This window comes from Macrotis lagotis, chromosome 1 (assembly GCF_037893015.1).
Source record: "Macrotis lagotis isolate mMagLag1 chromosome 1, bilby.v1.9.chrom.fasta, whole genome shotgun sequence".
Classification (NCBI taxonomy): Eukaryota; Metazoa; Chordata; class Mammalia; order Peramelemorphia; family Peramelidae; genus Macrotis; species Macrotis lagotis.
Window position 1 is genome coordinate 851,999,195 of NC_133658.1, and position 19,978 is coordinate 852,019,172.

At 40.6% G+C, this 19,978-nt stretch overlaps 1 protein-coding gene across 1 annotated transcript; it reads right to left on the reverse strand.

Annotated features, from left to right (window-relative positions):
• Positions 1-738: 738 nt before the first annotated feature.
• Positions 739-6,112, reverse strand: MYCBP (MYC binding protein). The gene is made up of 5 exons (XM_074217585.1): positions 5,906-6,112; positions 5,656-5,728; positions 3,022-3,070; positions 2,014-2,143; positions 739-1,021 (listed from the first exon to the last, which is right to left on the reverse strand). The coding sequence occupies exons 1-5, from the start codon at positions 5,918-5,920 to the stop codon at positions 977-979; spliced, it is 312 nt and encodes a 103-aa protein (XP_074073686.1). The 5' UTR covers positions 5,921-6,112; the 3' UTR covers positions 739-976.
• Between the last annotated feature and the right edge of the window lie 13,866 nt (positions 6,113-19,978).

Below are 19,978 nucleotides of genomic sequence, written 5' to 3' on the forward strand. Positions count from 1 at the left end.
GGGAAAAGGGTCCTTCTCTACCTCAACCCTGCTCTTCCTACTTCTTAGGGATGGATTCTAAGGCTGAGATGAAAGACTAAAGGGGAAAATATCTTAGGGGTGAAATACACTCTACAAATGAACTACAGGTACAAAATTTCAGGACCGCCTTTGATCAGTACTGAACATAAATTAAGCAAGTTTCATTGGGAAGAAATGGGCACAAGAATTACAGAACATCAGAACTAGAAGGGACCTTGGAGACCACAAAGAGCAAGCCCCTCAGTTTACAGAAAGGGAAACTGAGGCCTGGTGAGAGGAAGTGACTTGCCCAGGGCTACACAGTGCATTAGTAGCAACAGGTCTGGCTCTGTTTAAAGTTCCATGAACTTTGGCTCAGGAAGTGCCACTGTATAGCAAGCTGCACAACAAATAGGCAAAGGCCAAGGTGCAAGAGGAACACATGAAAAGTCCGCTACAAAGCACCACGTGAGCCAGCAGCCGGAGCATAATCACAAGAGCAGAGTGGAGGAGCGAAGGCCATCGAGCCAATGCAAGCCGAGATAGCATCCAAGGCACATCATCTCAACAAAGAGCCCACAGGGGCTCCAAGGAAACACGTGCAGGGCTGTGGCCAAGCTCATAGGAGAGCCTCACAACTACAACGTTGTCAGCTTTACAAAGCATGTAACAACAGTACAAGTTGAGAAAAACGACAGATAACTACATTTTTAAGGTAATGAAAACAATTTAGATGACTGTGTTTAGAATTTCTCAGGATTTACTTTTGATTTTCCTGCTTTATGAGCCAAAGAAAATTATATTAAGTTTATTTATTAGTGATTCTAAGTGTATTTATAACAATTAAATGTGACATGTGAATTTAACATATTAGAAGAGTTCTATAGTATCTGTCCATAAAAGACTGATTATGTACTATACAAACTATGCAAATCGTACAAAGCCAGTTTTCAGTGCCTTTTCAACTGAGAAGAATCTATTCAGCACGCTTCTCCTCCTGAAGTGGTTCATACTGAGCAAGCTATGGGGCAAAGACAGAGGAGCTTTGGTGAGTTTTGATTCCATACTAGGTAAAAAAAGCAACTCAAAGGCAACAAAACAGCAGCAATAACTTAATTATATTTGTTCTAATTAGGAAGCAGCACACTTACATTAGCTTCAATTCCTGTACCAAATGAAGCTACATTTAAAAATTCACTCCTGGCTCTAAGAGTAACAGAATTAAATCAACTAGAGGCAGACTTTAGTGCTGACATTTTCAAATATTTTCAATTACCAAACAAAAAAAAAAAAAAAACACGTCCCTTTGGCAGGCAGCACTACTTTTCAAATGTATTACTGTCTTTTCCTTGAGGATAAAACCTTAGGACTCTCACTATAAATCATTTTGACCACATCAGACACTTTTTTGATAGCATTAAGGCATTCTTTCTCTCCCCCACCAAATCTGTGGTCCTAAATAATTTATCCATAATTTCCTAAAAACAAGTAGAAAAAAAGTATAGGATTCAGTCTGATAAGAGAAAAATATTTAACAGATAATTATAAATTACATTTGAAAGTAAAACTACATTGATTTAGACAATACTAATTTGGAGCCTATGAAAATTAAGAGCCTAGTGAGGTTTATCACTGTGCTGAGAAAATAAGTTTTCAAGGGAAACTTTGGCCTATTTGAGAAAAATCATTGAACTACACATTTACCTATTATAATACCAATTATTAGTCATTCATGGCTTCTCAATAAAGTAGGTCCCCAAGAACTTTTTTCAGTTCAAAATTAAGTACCTGTTTTTTCACAGGTCAGTATTCTTAACATTTTATTAACTTCAAATTACTTACAGATTTGAAAACAGTAAAACACTTTTTAACAATCTATAATTTTAGACTTTAACCACCTTGAGATAGCTTCTTTTCACTATATGCAAAGTTGTGAGGTTTTATTATATCATAATCAGCAATAGTGAAAATCAATGGGGGCGGGGAATGGTGGCTGAAAAATTCAGTATTTACCTTTGCTTTCAGTTTTTTGTTTTCTTCTGATACAGCTTCAAATTTCTCTTTTACTTCTGCCAATTCTATGCGAAGCAACTCTATTTCTGGATTCTCTGGAGTTGCAGCTCCTAAGTGATGCTTTAGAAAACTGATAGTGGAGTTAAGAAAGCTGCAATGAGGAGCTAATATTAACAGCAATGTCCCCAAGTAATGGCTATGAGTTGTGAAGCAACCTGGATTAGTAAAATTTTAAATCAGAAGATCTCGGTGCAAATCCCTGCTCTGATTCTTCTACCTGTGTGACGTTGGGCAACTGATTTCATGTCTTTGGACTTGTTTCCTCATCTATGAAGTGGGAAGTAAAGTATTTAAAGCTACCCTCCATTCTCCCTCACAAGGTTGTGATGAGGGAAATACTTTGTACATCTCCAAGCTCTATAAATGTGAGCTCTTATATGCTACATAAACATTACAATAGTCACAACCCTGTCTCCAGAAGGAAACCAGAGGTTACATTAGGAACCTTTCCCTTATTAGGATCTAGGTGGCACAAGTGATCAGCCTAAAGTCACTAAAATCCAGGTTCAAATTTGCCTCTGGCACTCAGTAGCTGTAAGGCCCTGAAATGTGTCCCTTCACCCTGATTTGCCTCAGTTTTCTCAGCTGTAAAATAGGGATATTAATAGTACCTATTTGGATGCTTAGCATGCTCTCTGGCAAAGAGCAAGTGTTGGAAGGAACCTTAAGAGAGAACATCTTGTCCCACACATTAAGAGGTTCAAGACCATAAAAGTAGTTAAGCAGTAAAACTAGTGTCTTCAAACCTTCTTCTGATACCTGTTGAGTTTTTTTTATCATTCCAAGCCTCCCTCGCCACCATTTCCACATACATCAACTAGATATTCTACAAGACCTCACAACTCAGAAACTGTGATATATAAATTGTAAAATCCATCCCCTCAACATTTTACAAGGTTTTCTATGTAGAAAAAAATGCCCAAGACTGTCAGGTGGAACAAAGGATACTCCAATGCGCTGTTGGGTTTTTCTGGTTCTTCATACAAGGCAACCAATACTGTGGGTCAAAAGGCAGAAAAAAGTTGCAGTTAAATTCATAGGAAGACTTACTGGTTGAGGCTTTTAGTTTTCAAAATAACTTCCAAGAATTACTTGAAGAAGCCTTGTATTTGAAAGAATCAAGGATTCTTTGAAGTAAAATTTCAAAACAAGAAATGTTAAGGAGTTTTTCTTCAAAAACTTAAATAACTAGTAATCAACATGCTCAGCTAGGGACAGCTCAACAAACAATAGTTGCTGTTGCATAGAATAAGATTCTTTTCCAGCATTTTTTCCATATGCTGAGTCCATACCACCACTACCATGCTAGAGTGGATAAGATAAATTGACTATAAAATCCTACATAAATACATCATTCAAAATTTTTATATAGTATTTACAAATGGCAACTATTTAAATTCCTATATTATAGTCAATAGAATAAAATTTGACATATTTTTCAAAAGGTGATGCAGTGATCTCAAGGAAAAGGAAAAGGTGCTTTAAAAAAAAAGTTAATAAAGCGTGCTTTCTGGCTGTCAGTGCTCACTCTGGTGTTCAGGTCCTCAGATATGATTCCACTGATAAGATGCCTATCCATGAGGCAGGAAGAGAGACTGGACTCCTTAAACTGGATTTCTACCTGTAATTCTGAAAGGTGTACAAGATAGGAATTGGCACAGTCTCTTGATACAGGTCAAGGAAAAAAAGTACCAAGTTACCATTTCAGCACACTGAACTAGTCCAAGTTCATACAGCTGGTGAGTGTTGGAGCCAGGGACCTGGTTGGCATCTCTGACAAAATGGAAGAAGGGAATCATAAACTCAGAAAATATAAATTCTTTAAGGGCAAAGTTGTTCTCCTTTCTGTCTTTATGTCTATAGCACTTTATACTTTAGAGCACTTGTTATAAACACTTGTAGAATTGAATTAATAACAAGACTAAGTTATGAAAAGTACCCAAGTTACAGATATGCCCATACAGGTAGCTATGGAAACAAGTGTATCAGGCACTTATATGGAAGGAATTCTGAGAACTAGAGAACAGTTTGCAAATCACAGAATCTGCACTGGGATTACAGCCATTTTATCTAGCCCATAAATGAACAAGAATCCCCTTAAACAACATACCCAATTCCTCAGAGACTTGTAGAGAGGGGAAACCCACTAGCTCTCAATTCAATATTTTTAGAAATCTTTCTTCTGAAGGATTTTCCAGATTTAAATCCAAAATCTATTTCTCAACTTCCACCTATTGTTCCTAATTTTGCCCTCTGGGGCCAAGAGAATTTTTGTTCCACAACAACTCTTCCAAAATATTTGAAGATAACTAAAAGGTTCTTTCTCCCAGTCCTCCTCCCACCCTCCTCCCCACAGATAACTAATGGAAAAATTTAGTTTATCTATGAAATATTAAGGAGAGATAGAAGGGCCCATCAAGGATTGTGGCATATGGTTATCCTGGCTAATGAATTAATACCCAAGATAGGAACTCTTTTCAAACCACCAGATTCTGAAATCTATACCTAAATTACCCTTTTTTTTTTTTGCAAGGCAGTGGGGTTAAGTGACTTGCCCAATTACCCTAGCTAAGTAAGTGTCTGAGGTAGGATTTGAACGCAGGTCCTTCTCACTCCAAGGCTGGTGCTCTATCCACTGTGCCACCTAGCTGCCCCCTCCCCACCCGTTTACTCCTTTAACTTTGTCCCTCCTGCTTCTCTCTTCATGGAAAATCCAACAACTTGCCTCCTTATCCAGCTTTTATCCTCCACCTTAAATCCAACGAAGGACAAAAGAAAGGTACAATGTAACAATAGGTTTCCACTTTAATGAACTGGAAACAATTTAACAATTTTATGACTCCTCTCAAACCAGAATTCTTCAAGATAGACACACTGGTGGTCTCTTCAGAGAAACCCCAAAATGGACAAAGATATCTATTTCAGCAGACTAGAAAGAACAGCCTGTTCTGGACAGCTAAACAACCCCACAGACTTCAAAAATTTTACTTTTGGATGAAGCTTTTCCATTTCCAAACTAGTTTGTTAAACTTTTTACACAGTGTCATCTTTTAAAAAAAAAAAAAATTAGCAAATGGCTTTAAATCCCATTCAAAGGCTTAAAAATTCGCCTTACATTAACCACCTGGATTTTCAACCTGTACCTACCCTCAGGTTTTCCAGATTAAGGCGCAGTGGAATCAACACAAAATCGCGGGGGGATGGGAAGAGGTCACACCTCTTCTCCGCAAGTTAACTCTTTCTCCCCGAGGCCTAAGCCGGGGACCGGCCCGGGGGCGGCTGGGCCCGGGGGCGGGGAGGGGCGGGGTGGGGGCCGGGGCGGGCGGCCCAGCCTCGCGGTCCAGCCAGCCGGTCGTCTTCTCTCCGCTGGCGGCTTGCTCGCGGCCTCGGCAGGGCCCCGCGGGAGCAGCAGCAGCAGCAGCCTGGGGCCGGACAGGTGGAGACGCACCTAGTTCTGCCCCCCGCCTGCCGCCCCCCGGGGGAGGGAGCCCGGCCAGGGTGCCCCTCCCCCGCCCCGGGCAGCACCAGGAGGGGGCGGCGGCGGGGGGCCCCGCGCGGGCCGGGCTCGGCCGCGCGGCTCACCTTTGGTGAGCGTGTCCAGCACTCCCGACTTCTCCAGGTACCTCCGGAACTGCTCCCGCTTCGAGTCGGCGGCCTGAGGAGGAGACGCCGCGGGTCAGGGTCAGGGTCAGGGGCCGGGGGGGAGGCGCGGAGGGCGCCCCGGGGCAGCTCCCGGGCCCACGCCCCCCCGCCGGGCCGGGTCCCCCGACTCCCGGACGTCCCGCCCCTTCTCGCCCCGCGTCCCGGACCCGTCCCCTCCTCGTCCCCTCACTTTGTAATGGGCCATAGTGACAGCGGCAGCGGGCGGCGTAGCCTGCGCGCCCCACACCGTGGCTGCCGGGTTCCTGGGGAAGGAACTGCGCGTGCGCCCAGAGGCGCGTACGCCTGCGCACTGGGGGCCCACGAGCCCGGGACGCCGGGGCGTGGCCTGTTTTCATGGCGACCGGGACGCTGTGAGTTTCCCCGCCCGGCCTACCGCGCTCCGGAGCACAGGGAGTCTGCGTGAACGCGCAGGCCGCCCCCCCCCCCGCCGGTCGTCGCCCGCCCGGGGGCCGGGTTCCTCTTCCGGTCCGCTCTCGGAGGCCGTTTAGCGCGACTTGCAGGGAGGGGGGAGGACCGCGTCCCCAGAGCCAGCTCGGTGGGTGTCGCGGTCCGGAGGGGAGGGGAACCCGGAAGCGGGAGGGGGCGGGGCGGGGACCCGGAAGGAGCCTCGCGGGAGGCCGCCGGGTCGGGAGGCGCCGGTCGCGGCGCTGCAGCCCCGCCCCTCGCCGCCGGGGCCGCCGGGGCCTAGTGGGGCGGCCGGGCCCCCCGACCCCGAGGGCTCCGAGAGACGGGCGAGGGGGGCCTGGCTGCCACGAGCGGCGCGCGCACACGGTACACACACACAGACACGGGACACAGACACACACACACACACGTACCGGGGGGCCGGCCGGCTGCCTGCTGGCCATGGCGAGGGGCTGGGTGGCGGCGGCTCCGTCCCGGCGCTCCTCCCGCCTCCTCGGAGGCGCATCAATGGCAGCGGGGAGCCGGGGGCGAGGCGGCCCGCGAGGCCAGGGAGCGTCCGGGGCCGGCGCCTCCCCTCCGGCGTCTCGGCGCACCCGTGGGCCGGGCTCTGCCCGAGGCGGAGGCGGAGGCGGCCGCGCCGCGCCGGGCTCCCTGGGGGCGGGGCCGTTGCCAAGGGCAGGGTCGCGCGGGGGGCGGGCCCAGGGGCGAGCGCGGGGGGCGGCCGGAAGGCAGGCCCAGGCCCCCCGCGCGGACCCGGGCTGGGGAAGCTTCCTGGAGCCGGCTGGGCGGAAGCCGCCGCACACGTGGGGCCGAGCCTCCGCCGCACACGTGGGGCCGAGCCTCCGCGGCCCGACCCTGGGCCCGGATTTCGACGCTTGGGTGTCGTTTTGTTTTTGTGCGAGGCGGCGGGTTCAGTGGCGCGCCCAAGGCCACGCAGCTAGGGTCGTAGTTCGTTTTTGAGCTCAGGTCCCCCCGACTGCAGGGCCGGGGCTCTGCCCACTGCTCCCCCCAGCTGCCCCCCATTTTTACCCTTAAAGGAATTTTGCAAGGGGGGTTGTCGGGCGCAAGCAGTATGTATTAAAAATTATATAAGCTTACCATTAAATGAATTGTTTCAAAAACGAAGGTGATAATGCCTCCAAATTCATCATTTCCTAGTTCTTTTACCTATGTTCTTGGGGGAGGGGGATTATCCCTTGTAATTGTATGGGAGAGATACTATATTAGAGTATCTTCCCAAGGCCCCACTGTAGCCTGGAATCATCTATAGTGGCAGTTTTATACCATAAAAATCAGCAAAACACTGCGGAGAAGAATTTGTTTTACTTTTGTTACTAATTGTTTAAACTTAATAATAACGAGAAGATGTTAATGAAACAGATTAAGCTTAAAAGTTTATCATACGGATTGTACACGTATCTTTGCATGGAATTGAAAACAATTCAAAAAATTCAAAAAATTAACAAAAAAGAAATGTGGAAAATGCTACACATCTAGAAAAAGAACTATGGAGTCTCAATACAGGGCAATTTCACTTTTTTTGTTTTTCCTTTTTCTGGTTTTTTTCACAATATGATTAATGTGGAAATAGTTAACATGATTATACATAGATAACCTGTATTGGATTGCTTGCTGTCTTGAGAAAGAGGGAAGAAAAGGAGAGAGAAAAAATCTGGAACCTCAGAAACTTACAAAGATCAATGTTAAAGACTTAAAGTTACATTTTAAAAAGTTACTATTAAGTGCCTATATAACAGTGTAATAGCTATAGATGATATACAGATATACATGTTTATCATATCTGTATTCATAACATTATTTAAAGAAAAAAGAAAAATAATCTTCCAGTATTCATAAAGAATTATTCATTCAGCACCTGTCTTACTCATTAAAGAAAAATATCAAGTAACATTTAGGTCAAAACTATATTCACTCGTCAGTGAAGGGAAGCAACTACTTTACTGAGTCAATTCATAATCAAGTATTCATAGTCTAATTTTTTTACAATATTGATAACAGAATTACAAAAATTATTAGTGGATGTTACAAGTAGCAGCAAATCACCCTGAAGTGATAGGTATAAACTGAAAAATATCCATTTTAACTTAAAATTTGTTTTGCCTAAAGTTATATAAATTAACAGAAAGTTTTAAATTAACTCCAAAATAGTATGCTGAATTTTAATAACAAAATTATTTTTCAGATTCAGATCCCTGAAATGCCAAAATGATAATTAACTATTAATTTTTTTTAATATTAAGGTAAAAACAAATACAGAAAATGATTGAAATAGAATCAATAATGATTAAGCAAAGCAGCTAACAGAAACAAATTCTGAATCTGTTGACCAATCCACCATTGAAGAAAAAGTCATGTTCATCAAATGAATAAATATAATCCTGTAATAACAAAATTAGTACAAAAGGCTTAAAGTAAAAAAGAAATTAGGATATAAGGATTATTTGACAGGTCAGCAGTTAGGAATGATAGGGGGAAAAAAGCATCTCAGGGCACCCAGGTGTCACAGTGGGTAGAGCCACCTGCCCTGGAGTCAGGAGTACCTGAGTTCAAATCCAGCCTCAGACACTTACTAATTACCTAGCTGTATGGCTTTGGGCAAGCCACTTGCCCACAATGGGCAAACCCCATTGCCTTGCAAAAACCTTAAAAAAAAAAAGCATCTCCATGTGTTCAAATAGTGGAGCACATGTTTAGTAGCCCCAAAGAGCAGTTAAAACTTACTAGGCAAATTTTCTATGGGGGGAAGGGAATTCAGGAAGATTTTCTATAAGTAAAAACTTAGTTTCCCATTTAGTATATGAATACAATCCATTCTACAATAATACTTGTTTTGAAAATTCTAATTTGTTCTGTTTCAATTAATATATTATGGAATAAGTTGAGTATAGCACTGATTTCATTGGTACTTGTGCATGATTTCATTAGTGAGAAACTAATTATATCCAGCTGAACCAAGACAAAATGTCCAGACTTCAAACATATGCCAGCTGCTTCATTTCATTTAGTGTGTTATCCTGCACCATTTTAAGGTAATGGAATAACTATTACAACCCTTCCCATGCCCACTTCCATAAGCAAGTTGCAGGTCTTTTCCAAGATCAAGTGTCATATTTTTTATCTGTCACCTTATACATAATGACCTGTGGGCAGAAGATTCCTCCCAATATTTTCCCTGGTTGCTGCTCACAGAGGTCTCTAGCCATCTCACTATGAACAGCCTGGGGTCATAGCCAGAGGACTCTTCCACTTCCACTACTTATTGTAATATTTATGTATTAACTATTCAATGTACATAAAACTACTTTTTTAAGTTCCCATCTTTTTATATGTTTTATATATTTTTAATCCCATTTTTCTGGTAAGTCTTGTGGTTTTTATTGGGCAATTTTATATGGCATAGTAATTTTTAGGACTATGTATGTCCTATTCAGACTGAATTGTAAAAATTGATGTTGCTGGGGGCAGCTAGGTGGTGCAGTAAATAGAGCACTAGCTCTGGAATCAAGAGAGGACCTAAGTTCAAATCCAGCCTCAGACACTTAATAATTGCATAGCTGTGTGACCTTGGAAAAGACACCCTTAACCCCATTGACTTATATATAAAAAAAAAAAATTTGATACTGCCTTTAAGAACTTTAAGTATTGTTTGCAGTTTAATAAGATGTAAGTTTTTTATCTGATATTAAGGAAGCAGTTGAATTGCAAGAGAAAATTGAAGTAGGGAATTGTTTACATAGATAATGCAAGAAGACAATAGGACATATAGTAAAAGAAATTAAGATTAAAAATTTTTTAAATTTATGGAATAGAATGCCAAAATCTGTTTGACAGATTTGACAGACATCCACAATATTAAAGAAAGGGATGCTAATGATTTTTTCCATTGCACAGTTCAGTCAACTTCCACACTGGAAACATTATTTATTGATATAAAAGACTGGCTCTCAACCACAGCAGAATACATGGTATTATCCACTTTAAATGATTGTGCCTTTGATTATGAAGATGAAAACAAAGTTAACTGCATTTTTTTTCTGATAGTGCTAATATAGTTCAGGGAAGAAAGTCAGAAGGAACTGCAAAGTTAGAAACTTCATAAAATCATCATTTGACACTGAATAACCAATTGCAATTGTCATTTGATATTTCAGTGTCTGAAATAAAACAAGTTAATCATTTACAAATATTTCTGCCTAAAACATTTTTCTGTTTATCACCAATTTAACAAATATCAAACCAACCTAGAAATAGAAGGTAAAGAACCAAAAACTGAAATTATTAAATGTGACATACTGGAATGAGAGTAATGGATGAAATATAGATTGCAAGCTGCTACTGCTCCATAGCAAGCAGAGTTTATATATTTGTTTCGTTATGATTCTCTTTTTGCAAAGAAGGTAGTTAATTACTAATAAGACATTATTTTAACAATTGTCATTCTTTAAGAATTTTCTTTACTTTCAACTGCATTTCATTTACAGTTAAGATTGACTGATACTCAGCACAAAAGTTAATCAAGAACTCTGGAAACATAAAGAACTATACCATACATAAGAGCTCTGGAAAGCTTAAGTTTAGTATTAGAAAGTCTGAATCTCAAGATGAAGATTTAATAAAGTCAGATAAGTTTATAGACAGTCCTTTTTAACAAAAAGTGTAAGCTACTTGGCCTTATGAAGAACTAACCACTATGAATTGCTAGTAATATGTATAAATATATATATACATAAATACATGTTTTTATATTATAAGTGAAATTTTAAAACATGAAATTAATTTGCATGATTTTGAGGTTTAGTAAATTTTTTGAACGTTCAGTCTAAGCTGTACAAATATCTAAAAAACTAACAATGTTGAACTTAGTAGGGCTGAAACTGAAAGCGTTTTTCAAAGTTTAATGAACAGAATTTGTTCAAGAGGGAGAAGTGGTTTAGCAATATCAGACTTAACAGTAAAATTGCAGCTTAAGGATGCTACTCACTGTGTCAGATCAGGGTTGAATTACATCTGTAGATTAGCCATGGGTAAAAGAGTTTGAAATGAGTAAAAACAATCTGTAAGCATCAATTAGCTCTATGAATTTACAATACCAAGTATTTGCATATCATTATTTGTAAAACATATGCTGCACATTTTTATATCATAAAATTTATAATAAACTTATGTTTGTATGTATGTGTATATTTTTTCCCCCAGAGAACTGGTAAAACACCATTGGGTAAAAGGGAACATTTCAGAGAGACAGCATTTGAATTGGACCTTGAAGGATGCAGTAATCAGACAGAGCTATCAATAAATAATATGTGAATCTGAATCATTTGGACATGAGCAAAGGCCTGAGGTCAGAGTGGAGAAGTAGACCAATGTGTCTATAGCAAGGTCAGGAAGTAAGAGATCACTTTGGAAATGTACGTAGTTAAATCATGGAGATCTTTGGAGGACCTGGGTAGGGGATTCGTGATGGGAAGGTGGGAATGGAGAAAAAGTTAATAGAAGTAAAAAATTGAAAGGGGGGCAGCTAGGTGGTGTAGTGGATAAAGCACCGGCCTTGGAGTCAGGAGGACCTGGGTTCAAATCCGGTCTCAGACACTTAATAATTACCTAGCTGTGTGGCCTTGGGCAAGCCACTTAACCCCATTTGCCCTGCAAAAACCTTTAAAAAAAAAAAGGAAAGAAAATAGAGGAATCCAAAGTAAATCAAAAAGAATATCCATAATTGAAGGAATGATGATACTGGTAAAAATTAAAAGAAGGAACAGTTTGGTGAGGAAGATAGAGATCAGTTTTGGAGAGAGTGAGTTTTTATTAAGATGTCCAGGAATGTTCAGCATAAGAAATAATGTGACCATCTCCCACCACTGGGCTTTTGCCATGGCCATCCTCCGTGCCCTTCTAACGTCACACTGGGAGTCCTTTGCTTCCTTTCAGTCAGTCCAAGTACTATTTCATGAAATCTTCCCTGATTTCCCTTCAACTACTCTATTTGTATTTATCCATTTTATCTTGGGGGAGGAGGGGTTTTCACCTCTTTCACTGAAATGTAAGTTCCTTGAACTTTGTATCCACAGTGCTAGTAAAGTCCCTGGCTCCTACTATGAGCTTTGTGTTGGTTGACTTTTTAAAAATTGTCACTAGGAAAGTAAATTATTCCTTTTTTTTTTTTTGGCAAGGCAATGGGGTTAAGTGACTTGCCCAAGGTCACACAGCTAGGTAATTATTAAGTGTCTAAGCCCAGATTTGAACTCAGGTCCAAAGTAAATTATTCTGGGGTGGCTAGGTGGCACAGTAGATAGATAGAGCACTGGCCCTGGAGTCAGGAGTACCTGAGTTCAAATCCTTACTGCTTCTGAGATAACATTCAAATTCCCCTATTTGATTTTTGAAGCCCTTCACAATTTGGAGCATATATAAGTTTCCAGGGATACTACACAGAAGAACAAACTGGTCTTCCCTTTACACACCATTTCCCATCTCCAAACCAGCTGTCTCCCATGCCTGGAATGTCTCTTCCACTTCATAAAATCCCTAGCATCCTTCAAAGCTCAGCTCAAGTGTCACATCCTATTCTGATTTCCACCCTCCCCCAAATTAACTAGTGCCCTCCCCTAGAAATTACAATGTCCTTGTCTTGAATTTAATTGTTCCCCCCGCCCTTGTTCCTTTAGAACAAGGCAGCGTTGGGGTGACTAGGTGTTGTAGTAGATAAAGCACCGGCCTTGGAGTCAGGAGTACCTGGGTCTCAGACACTTAATAATTACCTAGCTGTGTGGCCTTGGGCAAGCCACTTAACCCCATTTTTTTTTTTTTAGATTTTTGCAAGGCAAATGGGGTTAAGTGGCTTGCCCAAGGCCACACAGCTAGGTAATTATTAAGTGTCTGAGTCTGGATTTGAACCCAGGTACTCCTGACTCCAGGGCCGGTACTTTATCCACTACTCCACCTAGCCGCCCCTTAACCCCATTTTCCTTGCAAAAAACAAAAAAAAAAGAACAAGGCAGTGTTTCATTTTTATCTGTATTCTCAGTGTCTGGCACATCATTATTACTTACTGAATAAATAAATGAACCAGGGGTAAAAGTGAATTCTATAGTCTAAGAAAAGGCTATCACTTTATGGCCTTACTCACTCTGTTTAGAAGTATCCCTGGTAGGGGGAAGGGATTTAGAATACATTTTTGCCTTAGGACTAAATATCTTGAACCTTTCCCCAAATCTGATTTCACTTAGAATAAACTAACTTTGTTTTGTTAAGTTTAGGTTACATTGAATTAAAAGGACCTCATAAGTCATCTAGTTTTTCTTGATCAAAGTCATCTGCAATCTCTTTTTTTGCAAGTGGCAAAGAAATTCCTATCTAAATCGGTGGCAAAATATAAATCAGCAAAAGTAGAAAAAAAGAGAGTATCTTACCAGGCAATACAGAATGAAGGAACTCTCCCACTGGAGCAAGGAAACTCAGCTTAACCATTAGATCTGAATTCCAGATAGTAAAACACCTGCTTTCCAAGTTGCCCTCCAGACCTCTTCTATTCACAAGGTCTTAGAAGGTCTTAGTCCAACAAGATAACCTTGCCTGAATCACCTTCATTTGTGAGAATTCATTACCTAACAAGATAGTCTATTGGAATTTTGGACAAAACTAATTGTTAATTTCTTTCTTATGTTTAATTGAGATCTATCTCCCTTCCCCAAATGTTCCTAATTCTTTCCTCAGGGACCAAGAAGAATAAGTCTTATCCACTCTTCCAAATGCAACCTTTCAGATATTTATAGATAGCTTTCATAACCCTCTCCTGAGTCTTAGTCTAGGTTACCAATTTCTTCAATCTCATAGTTTCAAGATCTCTTAATTTAATCTTAATTCTCTTAATCTCTTAATTTCATCAGTGCTATTCATTTTATCTTTGCCCTCGAGTATTTTGTTTCTTGATTTAAAAGTTTGAAACTTTTTTCCTTTTCTCTGATACCTGATACCCTGATACTTTTTTCTTCTAGTTTTTTCCAGTCTTTTGACTTTGTTTTAATATTTCTTGATGTTTTATGAAGGGAGGCATTAGCTTCTATTTGGTCAATTCAGGGATATATTCCCTAGGTAAGGTTTTGTACCTCTTGTTCCAAACAATAATTCTGTTTTGCTATCATATCTTTCTTCTATAGTACATTTCTTTTCCCATTTTTTTTCTTCTATCACTCTAATTTGGTCATCACTTTTAGGGTTTTTTTTTTTAACTCTTTTGCTTCTAAGAATTTTTGTTGGACTTGGAGTCCATGATACATTTGTCTGTGAGGTTTTTCTTGTAGATGTTCTCAAGTCATTTTTTTCTGGGTTTGTTTCTTTGCCTATTGTCATAATAATGTAATAGTGCTTTCCAGCATGATTCTGTTTAATTTTTTTTGTTGTTGCAGTTTTGGGTTGGGGGTTGCTTCTTGACTTTGAACTTTGCTAGGGCTGGTCTCTGCACGTTTTTCTTGGGGGCACCATCTGGCCTGAGCTTCTGACATCTTATATCATCTTATTATTCAGGCTGGGGATCTGCAAGCTTTCAGGGCTTTCAAGTGTTGTGATCCAGGGCAAAGTTTGCTGTTGTCCTACTCTGACCCCTGCAAGTTCCGGATCCAGATTTGGGCCTGTCAGTTTGTTACTGGTTGAGAATTTCTATGACTGTTACTAGACTCAGCCACTGTTAACCCACTGGGATTTAGAGCAACTGAAATGCTAGCTCTGAATAGCTGCCAGATGGCACCTGGTGCTGTACCTTATGCTAGTTCAGGGAACCCCTAGAATCTTTTCTTGTCATATCACCCATTTTCTACCCTCTTTCAGGTCCTGAGCATACTACAAGCCAGAACTTTGCTCCTTATATCTTCAGACTTCTCTGTCTCCCCAAACCCACCTAGGCTAGAAAAGTGAACCTCTGTGCCTTTTTCATGGATTATTCAATCAGAATTCAGTTGGGTATATTTTCTAAATATTTGTAGAAGTTTGGAGGGAGAGATGAGTTATATTTCCTCCTGCTTCTCTACCATCCTAACTCCAGCTCAAATTTGTTTTTTCAAATTCCCTCTCACCTTCCTCCCCCTCTCAAACCCATTGAGAAGACAAAAATAAAACCCATTACAAATCTGTATAACCATACAAAACAAATGTCTACATTAGTTGTGTCTTCCCACTAAAGGCAAGAAAAAGAAATAGGAGAAATTGTTCTTCACTCTGCATTTTGAGTTCACCAGATCTCTCTCTGGAGGTGATGAACATGTTTCATCATGAATCCTTTGGAATTGGGTTGGTCTTTGTTTTGATCAAAGTTACTAAGCCTTTCAAAGTTAATTATAATATTGTGGTTATTATATAAATCATTCTTCTTTTTGTATCACTCAAGCCTTCCCAGGATTTTCTGAAACCATCATTTTCATCATTTCTTAGAGCACAATAATCCTTCATCACATTCATATACCATAACTTGTTCAGCCATTCCCCAATTGATGGGCATATCCCCTCACTTTCCAATTCTTTGCCACCACAAAGAGTAGCTTTCTCCTCTTGAACTCCTCAGGGTATAGATGTAATAACCATCTGAATCAAAGAGCATGGACAACTTAATAGTTCTTTTGAGTTTAATTCCAAATTTCTTTCCAGAATAGTTGGACAGTCACAGCTCTACCAACAGTGGATTAGTGTATGTATTTTCTCACAACCCTTCTAGCATTATCATTTTTTGGTAATCTTGGCCAATCTCTGGTGAGTATGAAATGGTACCTTTAAGTCTGTTTTCATTTGCATTTCTCTAATTATTCATGATTTGGAACATTTTTTTCAATTGTCTTTAGATAGAATTTTCTTTGTTTGGGGGAGGGGGTGGAATTAAGTGATTTTGCCCAAGGTCACACAGCAAGTAAATATTAAGTGTCTAAGGTGGAATTTGAACTTAGGTCTTCCTGACTCTAGGATGGGTGCTCTATTCACTTCACCACCTAGCTACCCCAGTTTATTCTTCTGAAAACTGTCTCTTCAGGTCTTTTGATCATTTATCATTTGAGGATACTGCCACCACTGGTGGCAGCATCTTATTATTGCAACTATTGTAGGCTGGCGGTTTGACCCACTCAAATCTCCCCACTTCATCCTCCATCCAACCACTAAAGTGATTTTCCTAAAGGCTCTCAAAGTCCTACATAACCTAGCCCCTTCCTACCTGTCCAGTCTTCTTACACCTTACTCCCTAACACATACTCTTCAATCCAGTGACACAGGCCTCCTGGATGTTCCGTCTACAACTCCATCTATCAACTCTGAGCATTTTCTCTGTCTCCCTTGCCTGGAATGTTCTCCCTCCTCATCTCCACCTATTGGCTTCTTAACCCTTCCTAATTCTACTTGTTCCCTTTGCTAATTATTTTCTATTCTGTAAATAGCTTGTTTGTTTGTAACTGAAGTACATGACTTGCCTGAGGGGGAAGGAACAGAGGGAACATGTGAACCCAACCTCAGACTCCAGAGATAATAGTCATTTTGCTTTCCCATACTACCTCCACTTCAAGTCATTGGAATTTTTTTCAAGTCCAGAGATGGAAAATCACAGAAGTTGGGATAACATGAATTTATACTATTTTGTCTTTTGTCTGATAAATTAGGGTCCCAGATGTGACATCTTTATGTGATGTTTGTGGCTGTACACACTGCCCCCAGTTTCTAAAGGTGAATGACCAATAACTCTCCATTTAACCTCTAATTAAAACCAATTAATCAGTCATCTCTGATTTCATAGTTAGCTAGATCCTATTCCAATATTCAGTTTAACCCAAAAGGACCAATTAGTGACCAACTGAAGAGAATTTGTGGAACTTTCATGTACTTCAGGTCATTAACAACATACTTAATCTTAGTCAAGACTTGGCAGTAGCTATGGAAAATGTTTCATTTCTCATATGCCCTCGGCTAAGCAAGTTCCTATTCCTTCATACCTTAACATAAGGGATTTGACAATTTATTTCTCAAAATAACCAATGATATTTTTTCAATATCAAGCCTCAAGATGCTTAGACATGAAGAAAAGGAAAGTTGGGAGAATATATTTACCATCTTCAAATAGTGGAAATGAAAAAGAGCAAATTTACATCTGAAAAGGATATTAGATATTAATCCACCCTCTTTATTTTACAAATCTCACTCCACTTATCCTAGAGGGGGGAGTACTAGGAACAATCAGCAGAAATTATAAATGATTTTAGGTCTAAGGGAAGAAGAAACTAAATAATGAAGGATGATCTAAAAAAAGTTCTTACTCCCCTGAAGTGTTCAAGACATCTGGAAGACTTCTCAGAGATGAAAGGATGATGCTTGTGTTACATGAACTCTCAAAAGATGTCTCTTCATTTTGAGATTTTAAGATTCTCATGTTGAAAATTAAAAAATATATATATATAGGGGCCTATCAAGAAGCAGCAACCATACAGAAAGATCCTTGGACGTAAATACTGTTTGTTCATTACAAACTGCCACTGGTAGAACTTACCATGCTTCTTACTTTTTTGACCTAAACACCCATATCAGTGAGCAGCCTGGGCCCTGAATCATTTGACAATTATCAGATCTGGGAGGGTTCAATAACCTTATTAGTGTAAATGAATCTTTCCATGAGAGGGACTGGCCCGGAGTCCAGGGCATGATGGTCATAGTTTCCATTATACTTCCTAGGAATTCAGTAGCTCCTCTGAAACACCCATCCAGCAACAGCCAGACCTTTGAACTAAATCATAAATCACTATGATGATTTGGATATCAGTACAGGAAACCTTTATTAAAACAGGTGTATTCTATCAGAGGAACAAGAAAACAGTAACTGATTGACTAATATAGCATCAGTTTTAAAATAAGAGATGGATTGATGGGGATGTATGACTGATAAAGCTCCTTACCCTAATCTTGGATCTGACTAGATGTCTGAGCAGTATAACCTAGGTCCTTAAGCTTTGGGATCTCTAAGAAGCAGGAAAGGGGTCCATAAGATTTAATCACAATTCCCATAACTGAATTGTTTTCTCACAAGACAGAAATTGGACTAGACCCACAATTGAATAGACAGGGAACTGAGCTACCTCCAGAATGGAGTCACAAGATAGAATCAGGGTTCACCCAATTCCCACAATTTCCTCATTATCAAAGAGGAACCTACAAATACTGTCAGCCTAACACGCCAACCTCCTCTTGCTTCCATCTTGAACCCTGATCTGGAATGATCTCTTTGGTTTCAATATATTTCAGTACTTCAGTGTTGATCCCTTCATCATGATGCTAAGCAAGTCAGAATCAGTCAATAGACTTAAGTGCCTACTGTATTCCAGCAATACAGAGAGAGACATAAAACAGTACCTGCCTCAAGGAGTTCACAGTCTGAGAGGGAGAGGTGCACACGTAAAAAGCTGAAAGGGAAGAGGAGTGCCCAGCTCACATACCAGGATGGAAAATGATTCTGAGGAGTTATGAGTTTCATCTTGCAGAATGATGAGTTTCTAGAAAGGAGCCAGGCCAGGGTGGGGGTGGGGGGAAGGTGAAAGGTGATAGAATGTATCCCCTATGAATGACAAAAGTCCTTTCCCTTTTCATCAAGGAAATGCTGTACTGTCACCCAAGAAGCATAATGGTACTACCCAAATCCTCTCTTCCCTTCTCTCTCTCTCTCTCTCTCTCTCTCTCTCTCTCTCTCTCTCTCTCTCTCCAGATAGATAGATAGATAGATAGATGCCTTTTAAACAAAGGTTCTCACAATGAACACAGCAAAGTAGACAAACAATGGAATTCCTCTTTGTCTTTCAAAGATGTATGTGTTCTCTGGAGTGGTTTTGTTGTTATTTTATTGAATTATCTTAGAGGCAGATCAGAATGCTGGTGATAAAAAGATAATGAAATACACAGCAAATAAAACAAAATAAACAGTGATTGCAATGTAGAACATTCGGTCTTTCAGCAGCTTCAGTCATCCCAGCCAAGCCACCAGCAGTGTGAGCTACAATAAACACCTTGGGAAGAAAAAGGAAAAATCAGAAATAAGTGAAGAAACTCACATTCTATGTTATTTATATTTCTTAAGCATAGGGAGCCCAGGGCAAACAAGCATCTGAGAGAAATCCAATTAGCTGAAGGGACATAGGTACCCACATTCTCTTGCACCCAGGCCCATTGTCCAGAGTTCCTGCAGAATACCAAATATTTTCCCTGACTCCTCAATCACTACCCTCACTTTTAGTGAGGCTAACCAGACCACCAGGTCCTAAGAATTTATGTGAGTGAAATCTTCAGGAATGCCACCCAAATCTACATTAATGAAATGCCATGTTTCTTAGTCACAGGGCTATAACCATACCTCTGTATGGAAGAAATATGAAACCATCTATAATATAGTCTGTCAAAGACCATTCTCCTGTGGATTGGAGATTGTTTATTGTTTATTTTTTATTATAGTTTATAAGTATAGCAGGGTCAAAATTATCTTGGAAGCATAGATTTGGAATTGTAAGAAACCCTGGAGGTCATCCAGTTCAACTCCCTTGTCTTACAGAGAAGGAAAATGGTCCAGAAAGGAGGACTCACTCTAGGACACAAGTAATAAACAGCAGAATTGAGATTTAAAACCAGGGACTCTTTTCTCTCCACTAGGACATATTTTCAAAATGGAATCTCAGAGAATGCACCCATAGAAAAACTCCCCTCTCCTGGCTCTGTCATAACCCCCAGAACTGCAGGGAAGAGACAAGGTTGTGCAAGAGAACTTCAGTTGTACCAGGGAGGAGACAGGGTTAGAAGCAGCAAGATTGGACTA

Coding starts and splice junctions, on each gene's coding strand:
- MYCBP (XM_074217585.1), bottom strand. Junction 3,071..5,655: donor GCTGGACACGCTCACCAAAG/GTGAGCCGCGCG, acceptor TTTGACCCACAG/TATTGGTTGCCTTGTATGAA. Junction 1,022..2,013: donor ACAAAAAACTGAAAGCAAAG/GTAAATACTGAA, acceptor TTTGCCCCATAG/CTTGCTCAGTATGAACCACT.